The sequence below is a fragment of the Heliconius melpomene genome, chromosome 17 (genome assembly GCF_056956725.1).
Source record: "Heliconius melpomene rosina isolate 202511_hmr_F chromosome 17, ASM5695672v1, whole genome shotgun sequence".
Lineage (NCBI taxonomy): Eukaryota > Metazoa > Arthropoda > Insecta > Lepidoptera > Nymphalidae > Heliconius > Heliconius melpomene.
In genome coordinates, this window is record NC_140405.1 from 13,676,036 (window position 1) to 13,690,347 (window position 14,312).

General features: G+C 34.6%; 1 protein-coding gene across 1 annotated transcript; it reads left to right on the top strand.

Annotated features, from left to right (window-relative positions):
* Positions 1-8,615: 8,615 nt before the first annotated feature.
* Positions 8,616-14,014, top strand: ProRS-m (prolyl-tRNA synthetase 2-like protein, mitochondrial). Its single transcript, XM_085201202.1, has 9 exons — positions 8,616-8,920; positions 9,395-9,646; positions 10,124-10,204; positions 10,317-10,497; positions 10,935-11,104; positions 11,814-11,929; positions 12,457-12,553; positions 12,872-13,017; positions 13,832-14,014. Exons 1-9 carry the CDS (start codon positions 8,828-8,830, stop codon positions 13,992-13,994), a joined length of 1,299 nt encoding a protein of 432 aa, XP_085057328.1. The 5' UTR covers positions 8,616-8,827; the 3' UTR covers positions 13,995-14,014.
* The last annotated feature ends 298 nt before the right edge of the window (positions 14,015-14,312 follow it).

Consider the following 14,312-nt stretch of genomic DNA (forward strand, 5'->3'; position numbering starts at 1 on the left):
TTTGTTTTCACCTGTTACAGAATAGAAGATAAGTTGCATAATATATGGATAATCTTAAGTTATTAAACGAAACATATATTTTACCACTGCAAACAACAGTCGTGAGTTCGAATCTCACTGAGAGAATTATTATTTAATAACACTTTTCAAGTGAATAGCAGAGTGGACAGGTCCGGTACTTTTTTTTTCAATTTCCGCCAAGCTTTCCGAGACATTGAATGTTAAATAGCAAAATTCAACTCCGCGCGTTGTCTACCAGAGTGGAGAAATGAAAATAAATGTGAACGTACCATTGCAATACGATGGCCTCTAATTAAATCTTCTAATGTAAAATACATTTACATTAGAAGAACGGCAGCCATGGTGGACACTTTTACTAATAATAGTGATAAAATTGCCGAATTTTATCTAAAATAAAATTTAGTAATTCATATCACTATTATCCACCATAGGCCATAGCTAACTCGTTAAATTAATTACTGGTCATTGTTCTAATTAAACCAAAAAATAAATAGGTACCATATATTTCTTATCATATCGCAGTGGGCAGCAGTGTTTTAAAAAAAATCGTGTTACCCTTTGGGCTCGGAGCATTGAAAGATGTTCATATAATATATGAAAATATATAAAATCGAAAGGTCACTCACTCATCACCAAATCTCAGAAACTACATGTGCTAGGAATTTGGAATTTTGCATAGGAGTTACTTATAGAACGTAGGTGCTCGCTAAGACGGGAATTTGTAATATTCGACTTCTAAGGGGTTGTTTTTGGGGTTGAAAGTTTGTATGAAACTTCGTTACAACAAATGCTAGGAGTCTCAAATTTTGCATGAACGTCACTTATAGGACGTAGGTACTCATGGAGACAGAAATTAATAATAAAGTAGTTCACGCAGGCAAAGCCGCGAGCGGGCCGCTAGTATGAAATAAAATCACGTACCTGGCTTTTAAATACCACACGCTGAGAGTTTTTAGGCATGATGTAAAAATATTTATGAAAGTAGAGCAATTTCCCTGAACCCCAGCTCAACGTTTCAAGGTGGTCTACAGTCTACACTACTCGTGTGCTTCGATTCGTGGACTACTCCAGGCTGACGGCTGTGCTGTGTTCGATAGCTGCGCAGATTTGTTTTTAAGAATTTTCTTATGTTTGATTATTTTCTTCCCGAGCTTACAATGCGTAAAAGTTCAGAAAGCCTGATTTCAAGATGGCTACGACTCGTCGACCTTACTGTTCATCGAGCAAGGCTATATAGCCTCATATTAATTATTTCCCACTTACGAGGTTTCTATTTCTAATTAGCCATGATTTCGACGCCGCAAAAAGACGCTGGTTTTTTCTAGCTTTATCCCGTACATAGCAGGATAGGCAGAGGGAGCCTGGAAACTCGTTAAGAAACTCCGTTCTCGTAAAAGCAATAAATTCTGAAGACATTGCGTGTAGAATGGCGGAATTTACTTAAAGAATTATTGTAAATGTACCTAAACTTTAAAAGATATGAATGAATCATTTCGTCTTCTCGTAACTAAACAAAACCACCGCGTTGAGTTCCGCCACTCAACACTTAACACGCAATGTCACGATAATTTGTCTGTCCGTGGGGTACGGAGTGTACTAACACTATTTTCCCTCTGCCTACCCTGCTATATCAGGTACTTAATAAAGACCGTCACGTCATTGTCAGAATAAAAATATCGCAAAGATAACAGTATACTTACTTATTTATTTGTCTTTAAAGTGTGTTGGTAGGCCTATTAAGAATTTACTAAATAAAAGAAGTTATTCTTAAATGTGTTTTATTTTTCCTTATCATATCATTATAGTTATTATACAGACAAAGATAAACTTAAGTAGACATATAATAATTAATAACCAATATAATAACCAATAAATGCTCACAGAAAGCGAAGAACCGAGAGTCTTATTAGGCACTAGGTTCCCAGGTTCCCTCTGCCATTCTGCTAAAGGAGGGATATAGCATGAATATTATTAAGTTTTCAATGTTAATAAGTAACTATAAACAGGAAGTTTATGGGTTTCATTTCCACTTTTCATTTCTCCGCTATGGCAAGACGCAGAATTATTTACCGCCTATTAAATTTGCAACCGTGGCGCAGGGGCACAAACGTTGCACTATAAACGCTACCATTGTGGGTTTGATTCCCACTCAGGGGAATGAAATACATAATATGTAATATTTTCATTTACTCACTCTGGTAACAAGGCAAATTGCGGCGCTGACTTCCTCAACATATACCTAACACCTCGAGAATTCAGAAAGACAACAAAATAAAAATTATGAAATCCGTTCAGCCATTTACGCGAGATTTCACGACAAAGGGAAATAGGGATTCATTTCTAAGTATAAAATATATTAAAGCAAAACAGACAAAAAAATCAACCCCTCAATTAGGTTTCAAGTGAAACAAAATATAATCTATCTCCTGACAGTGACAGTTGCACAATTTTTCCCGCTCACAGCAAATGCCGCCAACCGTGAAATGTCATGTCACTACCAACATTACGTGAAAAAAATAATCGCTCAGTGACATAAGTTCTCGGTTTCCACCGTGAAAGGGTAATGAGCGGATAATGCTGAGGAACAGACTCTTTTTAAATAAAATAGGTTGACATTTCCACCAACAAAGCTCTGCTCCCTAGAACTGAGCTGAGATTTCATTTTAACTCTTCCCGCTCGCTCGGTCCTTTCCGCCCGACTATTTGTTGCTAGAAATATAAGTATGTACCTATACAGTTTACTCTTGCGAGTTCAACGTAGTCATTAACAAAAAAAGACCCGCACATAGGACTGTAATAAGGCTTAAGCCATTTTCCTGATATGGAGCGCAGGGCATTATCAATTCGAGGAAACAGGATGGCTCGTAGATTTTGCACATTCTACAATACAAGTAAAATTAGCCCTGTTTCGAGCCTCTCGCCAATCTTTTTACACCTGTAGCCTCTGGTCTAACTTTACCAGCACCGCAGGTACAATGCTACGTGTTCAATATAACAATGTGCTGTGGGCGGTGCTAGAGGGGCCTCGGCATTGCAGTTCGTCAACGATGTTTGCGGGCAAAGATGACTCTTATACAATGCGTGCGGGTTGCTTCTATAATAATTACGCTTACAAGCAGCACTAACAGTCTCCTCAGCAGATTGGTAGGTAAAATTAAAAGCTGGAGGCCCTGGAACAGTACCTATACAGGTTATATGGTAAAAATATGTATATCACGTAATAAAAATACTTCACACGAGTTTCCTTTCAATAAAGTTTCCTTTCAATACCCTCTTTTTACAGGAGTTCGCTAACAGTAATTAAATTAAGCATCGAACCCTCAACCACCGCGCCGTAAGAATAACTTCACTAAAACGCCTCGTACCTACTACATACTCGTATAATGAAAAAATCCCATCCCATTGTTATTTTCTGTGGGAATATCCACAAAAAAAAACAATGTAATTTTCAATAGAAAAAACAACAAATATCCCAGGACAAATATCCAAATTATCCATCAAAAATACTCGAAACTCATACAAAAGCATATTTTCCTTTTAATCATTTTAGAAGGTGGCATCTAAAGCGATATTTAGGTAGAATGTACGAACATACATACATTTTAACTGCCATAAAAAATCAAAAGGCATTTTTGTACGTGGGCATAATTCAAATCGCGTCGTTTAGGCGACGGCCGACGCAAAATAAGAAATATTCTACGAATGTGTGGATTTGTTTCCATTATTGATGATATCACGACGGTAGAATAAACAATATTACAGAAGTAGACGCGACAGGTTATGAGTTCGATTCAAGGAAATGAAATGTTTACTGGTAACGAGGCTAAGCGCGGCGTTGAGTTTCGCTATTCAACACAACGATTTGGGCGTGCGAAACGGAAATTTCTTAACGAGAACCAAACACTAAGTTTCCTTCGACGATCCTGTATGTGATAAAGCGTGAAGACAAACAAATAACTCTAAATGGAGTCTTAACACTGGGTTCCTTGCGTTTTACCACTAATTATCATATATTTTTAAAATAATAAACTTTTGCAATGTACATTTCATTAGCAGACAATGGAAACCCCCTTATCCCGCATGTGGACATTTTAAAAATATTAAAAAAGCGCGGTAACGTTTAGAAACGACACCTGCGAGCTTTAATTGCGGCGAAACTTGTGTTATGTAAATATATTGTTTTAACGTGAGATAATGGTGTTGTTTTTTGTTTTATTTTTTTAAGCTTTACGGTGTATCTCGCATAAAACACGGTAGGCATAAATTATTTAGTGTTAAAACACTACATTTCCTACATACTACCCCATTTTAGAGATTGCGCGTTGCGTGGCGGAACTAAACGCCGCTTGCAATAAGATATAACTTTGGATAGCGATAGATATGGCTTTATAGGGACTAACTCACTATAAAATATGAGAGTGCAAAATGAACGTAGCTAATGGCGTGTGAAGAGATAAGCTTTGTAACGCTCATTTATGATATATTTGTTTTGGAGGCTGTTTAGAAATGTTGGTCTATGGAGTAATACAAGTAGGCCTTCATGGCGTAGTGATACGATTGTGGATTCGATTCCCAATTGGGGAAATGGTTTTTTTTTGTTTCCAAATTTTTCCAGAAAAGTACAGCGTTGAGTTCTGCGACTCAATGTCTCGAAAATTGGGCGATGCTTGGATAACAGTGTGTTAAGTCTTAACACTAATGTTTCTTTTGCCTTATTTGCCATGAGGATGAAATTAAGATTTTATCAAATAAATGTCAAAGTTTTGCTTAACAGGGTACGGAAATACCTTTAAATGGGTGAAAAATAAGAGACAGAGTATGTAATTATATCATTGGGTTTCTATCCCACAATCACCAGAAATACCTACATTGTCTACCAGAGAGGGAAAATTAAAATATTGAATATTTCGTTCCCTCGAGTGGGAATCAAACCCATTAGCGTTAAATATGTACAGTCGTACGCTGGTGTCGCTGCGCTATGAAAGCTACACGACGGGCTTTCGGAAAATGAAAATAATTTTAATAAAATAAATGTCTCGTGAAATTAATTGAACAAAACTTAGAATAATCTCGTTTACTGTCAAATCACGTCACTTTAATTCATTATCTATATTATATTAACAAGGTAACCAAAACTTTGCGACTCCTTGAGAGGGTTAGGTACCCTAAATAACTTTCTTGAAAAATTTCTTTGACGGCTTCGGAAAAATACCTTTAATGAAATCGACCAATCCAAGCCTCCTACGTGAGAATTGAACGGTCCTCTTCTCGAACGACTATAATCTAAATCTCTTTACGAGCACAAAACTATTACATCATTTTAATTATGCACTAAGTAGGTACATATGTACATACAACTATAACTGAATGTATGTATGGTGGCATCGTATCTCCCGAAAGGATGAACCGATTTTGATTAAGTTTCTCTTGTTTGAAAGGCATAATCGTAAGTGTTCTTAGGTTGGTCCAAGGTTCAAAAAAATATGGTCAACCTTTTGAAGGTCAATAGCCAAAAAAAGAGTATTTTATAGAAAAAATCATTACAAACTAGTTGCAGTTCATTTTATACAAAATGACTGTAAACTTATTTTAACTTATTTTTGTCAAGTTTTATAAATTTACATACATCCTGAAATTAGTACGGAACCTTCGGTATGCGCGTCCGACTCTCATTTGACTGGTATTTTTCTCTCTCTCAACTACTCAACTATACTTAATATGAAAATATAAATTATGCAATTAATTAACATAATACTGTTAAAGCTAACATAATTTACAACGACAGGTCGGCAGGTGTGTTGTCCGTCAGGGCGGCCATTTGTATTCATTACTCATCCAACCCACAGGTATCAACTTAAGATTAAATGCTTTAACTTGTGAGGAAATTTATTATTATATAAGTAAATTAATATAATTATGAAGAAATAAGTTTTAGTTTATATTTACCTTAAAAATTAAAAAGAATCCCATTTACTATCTAAAAAATCTTAATACAGAATAATGATAGTTGGATAGTAGGAACACAAGAGTGCGACTGCAATTGCGACAGGTTGTAGGTTCGATTCCCAGTCGCAAAGCGCGGCGTTCAATTCCGCCACTCAACAAGCAATGGCTGTAGAATTCAGCAAAAAATGGGGAACGAAACAGTAAAGTAATCACTTTATTCCGTTCCAATACGTTTTTTTTATTATTTTCTATTGATTTCCCTTTTTAACACGCTTAGATATATTAATAAAGTAGAGCGGTAATTAAGTAATTAAATCGAAGAATCTAAATTACACGCACTTCTAATAGTTGGTACTTCTATCATCATTGGTGATGATGATAAAGATGAATGTAAGTTTTTTTTTATATTTAACCATACGTAATGATATGTTATCAAAACATTTTTAAAGACCACATGATTTGAACACACGACCCCTTAAAAAGCGATTGCCCCAAAAAACAAACACTTAATAATAACTGCGTGAAGACTATTAACTAAATAATGATCCGGGGTTTTTGCCCGCCATTAGCCGGTTTCAGCCGTTCCGCGACAAAATGGCCGCGGGAAATGACCTGTGAACTGATAACTGGAGGGTCAGGCTATATTGTATGATATAGCGATTTAATAAGTTCCTTGATTTTAACGATTATTTATCTAAATGAAATTATTAAGATATAGCGATTTTATTATGCTTTTTGATGTTGTATTATTTTAAGATATATCCAAGTCCAAGATTATTATTTTAAAAGCTTTTATTTATTTTCATTTTCTGTTACTGGTTGACAAAGCGAGACATCAAATTTCGGCACTCAGTATGCAATATTTCGAAAATTGGACCGTAAGTGAGAAATGGAATGTTTTAATACTTGATTATTTAAAAGCGTGAATGCTCTTTTTTGTTATAAGTATTACTAGCTTTTGTGATAGATGCATGTTTGATAGCCATTCAGTTGAGTATTTACATTTTTTCCTTCTAAGGTAGCAGTAAAATAGATTATAGCAAAATTATTTTTATAAATCTTCCTCGCCTTATTACTACCTCGATTTTTTACTAGGTACTCCATAAAAATAAAATAAAGTTATACATATAAGTACTTTGCGTCGCATCGTATTGAAATATGCCTGCTGAACCACTTAGGAAATATATCATGATCCTCAGATATCTGTTGTGAGTGACGAAGTGGTAAGAGACGCAATTCAACGCCGCGTTTTATTCTGTTACCAGAACAAAGAAATATATATATTTTAAAAGAAATTAAAATAAATATCTACAGTCGCTCCTCTTATGAACCTATCCGCGCCTCTCCAAAAGCTACATGACGAGAGATTCACTGGTTTTCTATTTCACTTATCAGTTGGGTTAAATGGTTTGTTCGCGTTTGTTACTGTAAAGTACGAGCGTGTGCGGTCGCGATGGAAACACTAGTCGTAGATTGTATCTAATTAATTGTTGTGCTTTTTCACACCGTATGGTATGCTGAGGAAACCTGGCAACCTAATGATCCCAATGTTAAGGCAGTCTGTTCCCATTAAAGCACTCCGTTCTCCATATTTTCGCCGAACTTTAGACGCATAGCGTATTTGTGCCCCTGTGCTACGACTGATATTATATAGTTCTAATTTATTTTTTTCTGGAATTGCTATTATTTTTTTAAACAGATCGTTATTAGTTTAAATAATTTTTATATTAACCATTAATTTAAACATTAAGATAAAATCTGGAGGCCACCATGGGGCAGCGGCAGAAGCATACGAATAAAACGTACACTAACTAAACGCAATACGCGACATTTGTGGGTTCGATTCCCCTCGGGAGACTGAAACATTTAATATTTTTATTTCCTCTCTTTGATAACAAACAAGCAACTAGGCAGTCACACTCCGGCACTCAACACATCCAGAATTCGGTAGAAAGTAGGGAACAGGGAACAAATGCCTTAATACTAGGTTTCCAGGTTCCATCAGCCGTGCCTATTACTTGTGGATTACTGCGTGGAGCTAGAAAAAATTATCATTTCAGATTTTGATTAGTTACCATCAGCGATCAAATTACCAGCATGTTGACAAATTAACAGATCGATTTTTTACTAGGTACTCCATAAAAATAAAATAAAGTTATACTTATAAGTACTTTGCAATAAAACAAATTCACACTCGAAACCATCACATGCCTTACATACCAGTTTTACGGGTTCTAATTTAAAAAAGTAATACTAATTTTGACATTTCCTAAGTGTTTATGAATTGAATTGTTATTAACGAATCTTAATTATTTTGTAAAATATAAATAAAGAGTTTTTTATATAGTTATTTGTTTATATTTGTTTATATATGTTCTTTTTTATTGTTTGTATTTATTGAGCTCTGCTTAGAAAAAAATGGAATTTCACTGGCTTAGAGATTTATGGAGTTTTACACAATGTCCAATGGTCAAAACATTAAGTATTAATATATAGCATTAGGTATTCATTCATTCAAAACATTAAGTATTAATATAGCTTCTTAAAATAAAAATATCAGTTAAATTAATATTATACCAATATCTAATTTTTATATATTTATATCTTTCAAGTTACAGAATCGGAATGTTACGTCCATAAACGTCACATTTGACACCAAATGTCAAGTGATTAGATAACCTAAAAATAGAAAAATTTCAAGTTTTAACAATAATAACACATATAATCAACATATAATTAAATATCATTAAATGCTTATAAAATATTACAAATAACTAAATGTACATTATTGTTAAGTGTATTTTTATGTTAAACAATAGATACTTGTTATAAAAGCTTAATAAATAAATATTAAAACAAAATGAGACTTCTATCGCAAATATTTCAACCGGTAATTGTTATACCAAAAGGAGCTAAAATAAAAAACACTGAAATTACATGTAAAAGTCAAAAAGTAAGTGTTCTATTATTATTATTCATTCCTTTTTTTTAATTCGACATTATAGATTATTTTAATATATTTAACATTTTACTTTTAAATTAATGCTTAAATAATAAAACTTATTTTATTTTATATAATTTGGCTTGTGAATTAGAAATTATTATTTTTTAGATGTAAATCCACATCATGGAGTTAGTGAAATTAAATTTAGAATTATTTAATTTGCTAAAATGTTTTTCCACACTTAGGAAAGAAAAATATATTTTTAAAAAACATTTGAAAACAAACAACCGAAAACAATTTGTACATTGCAGAATTTCGTAAAATATATATTAAAGTAGATTTTCCCAATCTAGTTAAACATAGTATGATATTCCAACTATTTAAAATATTTTTGAAAAACAAAAAGCAGCTAACCCACTGCACCACACAAGCTACAGATTTACTATAAATAGGACTATAATGATTAAAAATATATTATTCCAGCTTCTTCTAGAATGTGGGCTTGTCAGACCAGCAAGTGCAGGACTTTTCACATTATTACCTCTTGCAAGAAGAGCTTTAACAAAGCTTGAAAATATTATAACAAATTGCTTAGACAGGGTGGGGGCTCAAAGAATAAATTTACCGTGTCTGACTACAGCTAAACTTTGGAAAATGAGTGGAAGGCTAGAAGATATTGGGCCAGAGTTGATTAATGTTGAGGACAGACATGGAAAAAAGTATATTTTAGCTCCTGTGAGATGTTACCTATACCTTTTTTTTAGCTTCATACATTTATATCCTGTATATTACGTATCCTGTATATTGCAGGATAGGCAAAGGGAACCGAGTGTTAATACACTACATTTCATGTTAAATTTCCCCAATTAGAATAATTTTGAGTGGGAATTAAACCCACAACCATTATGTTTGCAGTCACATGGTGTTGCTGGGATATAATGCCCACTTAATTTTTTTTGGTGTAGATAAAAAGTATTAGGATACTTTTTACAATATACTTAAGAATGATATAGAAAAATTAATAAAAAGATGCCATTTAGTTTGTAATGAATTTCCTTTTATTTCTTAATTGAAACAAAAAAATCACAAAACACAGATTAAAATACAAAGTTGACCTTACAATTTTTTTTATATTACATACCCAAGGCCACTGTAACAGAAGAAAATTCTTACTAAAAATAAATATTCAATATTTTTATGTCTTCATTTCAGACTCACGAAGAAGCTATCGCTGATCTATTAGTGGATGCGAGTCCCATATCTTATAAACAATTACCATTTACATTATATCAGGTACAAAATATATTTTTTGTGAGTTTTATGGACGGTTTTCAAAGAAGCATGGGTTCAAATCCTGCATTCAAGATTTTATACATTTTTTTAAAAAGTATCTATACTTTTTCAGATTGGCAACAAATATCGTGACGAACACAGACCCAAGCACGGCTTACTAAGAGCTAGGGAATTTAATATGTTGGATGCATACAGTTTTCACAGTTCAAATGAATGTGCAACAAAAACATATGATGTTATGACACAAGCTTATAAGGATATATTTAGGGTTTTAGACTTACCTGTGGCTAGAGGTAAGTTTTTAGATAAAATTTTGTTTCACGCCGTATCCCGCACATAGCAGAGTAGGCAGAAGGAACTTGAAAACGTTACTCATTATGTTACTTCCATTCCCCACTTTCCGACAAATTCTTGCATTGCGTGCTGAGTGGTGGGACTTAACGTCGCACTCGTTATCAGAGCAATTAAATTAAAATTGTAAATATATAATTCCTCTGAATGGAAATCGAACCTTCAACCGTCGCTTTTACAGTCGCACTCTTGTGCCACTGCAGCACGACGGCCTCAATTGATTGATTGAATTGAAACAGTGATCTAGAATTAGGCAATTAGAACTAGGCTTGTATATCAATAATCCATAATTAATGAATACTTGTAAATAAACAAAAATAAATAATTACGAACATGCATAAACTGCCACAAATAACCATAAATTACCATAATATTTCAGTGGACGCGCCATCTGGTGATATGGGTGGTAGTTTATCCCACGAGTGGCAATTACCAGCGGCGGCCGGAGAAGATTGTCTGTCTCTCTGTCCGTCCTGTTCTCATGAAAGTTTGGATGAAGAAGTTTGTATAAAGTGTGGGAGTAAAGTTAATAGAGTTAATAGTATTGAGGTATGTTTTCATATATTTGAAACAAAGTAAATTAAGTTTATTTATATTTGTATATAGTATTAAAATGGCGGCGGGCAGTCGTGGCACAGGGTTCACAAGGTACACTCGAGAAAAATTAAATGAAAATGAATATATATGCATCTGCCTCTTCTGCTGTATGCGGAATACAGTTTGAAGTCGCGGCACAGCCGCACAAGGGTGTTACCGTAACACGACGGTTGTGAGTTCGATCCTCACTCAAGGAAGTGAAATATTGATTTACATTTATATTTCCATTTCTTCCCTCTGGTGTCGAGGCAAAGCCTGGCGTTGAGTTCTGCCACTCAACATGCAATGCCTCCAGAATTCGGCAGAAAGTGGGGAACAGGGTGTCTTGACACTAGGTTCCTTCTGAAGCTGATTTGATTTATTTTTTACTTCACGCTTTGCCTTTCCTTAGTGGATTAACCAGAGAAAACGGGGCACCTTATGCTACAGTCATGGTGGTATCTATATATTTTTTCTCAGAAAGGCTGTAATTTAGCTTTGAACAGTTGATATGTTAGTGTATTTTTTTTTAGTTTTTCAAGGCAATTTTTTGTTAAATGAACAATATAGGCACAAGCCAATTCTGGGGTGGACACGGACCACTTGCCTCATGTCTTTAGGCCCTATTTGAACGCCCATGGCTACGTTTATTCTATTTTTTTATAGTTATATTTTTTTACAGGTCGGCCATACATTTGTACTAGGCACAAGATACAGTGAGCCATTAAAAGCTAATTTTGTTGGACCGAAATCAACGCAACCGATACATATGGGTTGTTACGGTATCGGCATTACCAGGTAACTTATCAATAATCGAAATATACTGTAATTTCAGAATCAGCATTGTATTTGCATTTTTGAAACATTGCAAGAAACTCAATCAAAGTTTGAGAATAGTCTTTCGTGTAGATTTACATATGTAAAAAAGGCCATTATGTCATTATTGCAACAAATGAGCGATACGAAGGAAAATAAACATGAGGGAATTAATGTTAGATTAATCTAAAATTAATTAAAAAATTAATAGGGTTTAGGTTTCAAATTCAACGAAAAAACATTCTAATTTTAGTTTTATTCTGCATATATGTATAACAGATAGACAGAGAAATCCATGTGTCAAAATACCGTTCTCAATTTTTCGTCTGAATTCAGAACAAAGCGGGGCGTTGAGTACCGCTACTTAACACAATGTCTTGAATATTGGTCTTTGCGTCAACGACTGGAATTTTATCACTAGGTTCTCTCTTCCTTTCGTACTATACGAGGGATAGAGCGTAAAGCTAAACAAGACTTATACAAATGTTATATACATATTTATTTATTAGGTTATTGGCAGGCACTATAGAGGCTTTGTCGACTGAAACATCTATACGATGGCCGAAAGCAATAGCACCATACACAGCCATTATCATTGGTCCTAAGGTAATATTCTAAAAAACATATTATCTGTGTATCACTCGTCTGTCAATCCAGTTTGTGGTTAAAATTAATATTTAGGTATAATTCTTGAGATTTGAATTGAGAGATGTAAATTATATAATATTAAAAGTTTAATTGTCCCCGTGGTTCGCCCTGTGCTGATACCGTCATGGTGCATCAGCAATGGTTATTGGTTTGAGCCCTACTCGAAGGTATTAATTATTTTCATTTTCATCACTGTGTTAAGAAGACAAAGCGCGACGTTGAGTTCCACTGCTCAAGACTTAAGATCACTTAATTATCTTATTGATTTTCTTACAGGAAGGCTCAAAAGAATGGTCAAGCCACGATTTCTCAAAAACTCTGGCTTTAGCAGAAATGCTGGAACAAAATGGATTAAACAATGATGTTTTGATAGATGACAGACATAATCTCACTATTGGGAAACGGTTAATGATGGCGGACAGGTGAGAAATGATTCTACATATTTATTAGCTTCATGTATCCTGCATATAACAGGGTAGGCAGAGGAAACCTGGCAACCTACTGCTAAGACACTGTGTTCCCATTAGGACACTTCCGTTTCCCATTTTCCGCCGAATTCTGGAGGCATTGCATATTGAATGGTGAAAGTCAAGCCTGCCTGACAAACTATTTAAATTTTTATGCTTTGCGCCTATTCATTGTCAATTTTTATTACATTTATGCCATATCCCACAAATAGCAGAAAGTTTGAAAAGAAAAGAAGTATTGCGACATCCTATTTTCTCAAGTAGCGCATATTTTTTAAACGTTCCATATTGAGTGCTGGAACTCAAAGTTGCTCATTGTCTTCTTACCAAAGAAAACAAATGAAAATAAGTTTTTTTGCGAGTGTGAATCGAATACACTGTCGCATTTGCAGTCGAACCTTCCCGCAGCGCCACGACAGTTATTAATAATAATAAACAAAAAGTGCCGGATTTATTTTTTTGATTTTATAAACAAAGAGACTTTTCCAGTCTTAGTCACCGTCGAATTAAAAAATAAATCAGCTTCACGCTTTATTCCGCACACTGTAGGGTAGGCAGAGGGAACCTAGTGTTACAATACTCTCTTCCCCACTTTCCGTCGAATTGCGTATTGAGTGGCGGAACTGAACGCCACACTTTGCCTCGATACCAGGGCAAAGAAATGAAAATATAAATTTAAATAAATATTTCATTTCCTTGAGTGGGGATAGAACCCACGACCAGTGCCTCACTGTTAAATAATTTGTTATATATATTTTATAAATTTCAGGGTGGGGTACTCATACACAATAGTGTGTGGTGCGTCAGCGACGGGGACTCCGCCCCGCTACGAGGTGCACGGGGGCGGAGCACCCCGTCTGCTAACTGAAGGGGAGTTACTCGCGCTGGTAAAGGGAGATGTAGGGCATGCTAGTGTTCAATATAGGGGATAATAAATGTTTGTTTTAGTCCGTTTGTTTGTTTTATTGAAAATCTCGCGTAAAATTGCGCACAATACATATGAGCAGAAAACCTTCAACTGTTACCGAAGAAATTTTTCAATGCAAACTGAAGCAAGTACAAAAGAGAACATCAATAGCTACAATACGTAGAAACTTAACTGGTTTGTCTATTACGATAAGAAATACTATAAGGAAAATTATAGCCGATTTAAAGGAGCTCAAGCTGCTTGAGCTTGAGCTGTAGCTCAAGTATGGCTTCAATTTTTCAGACACTTGGGAAAAAAAGAAGAATGATATCTGTGACTGGAT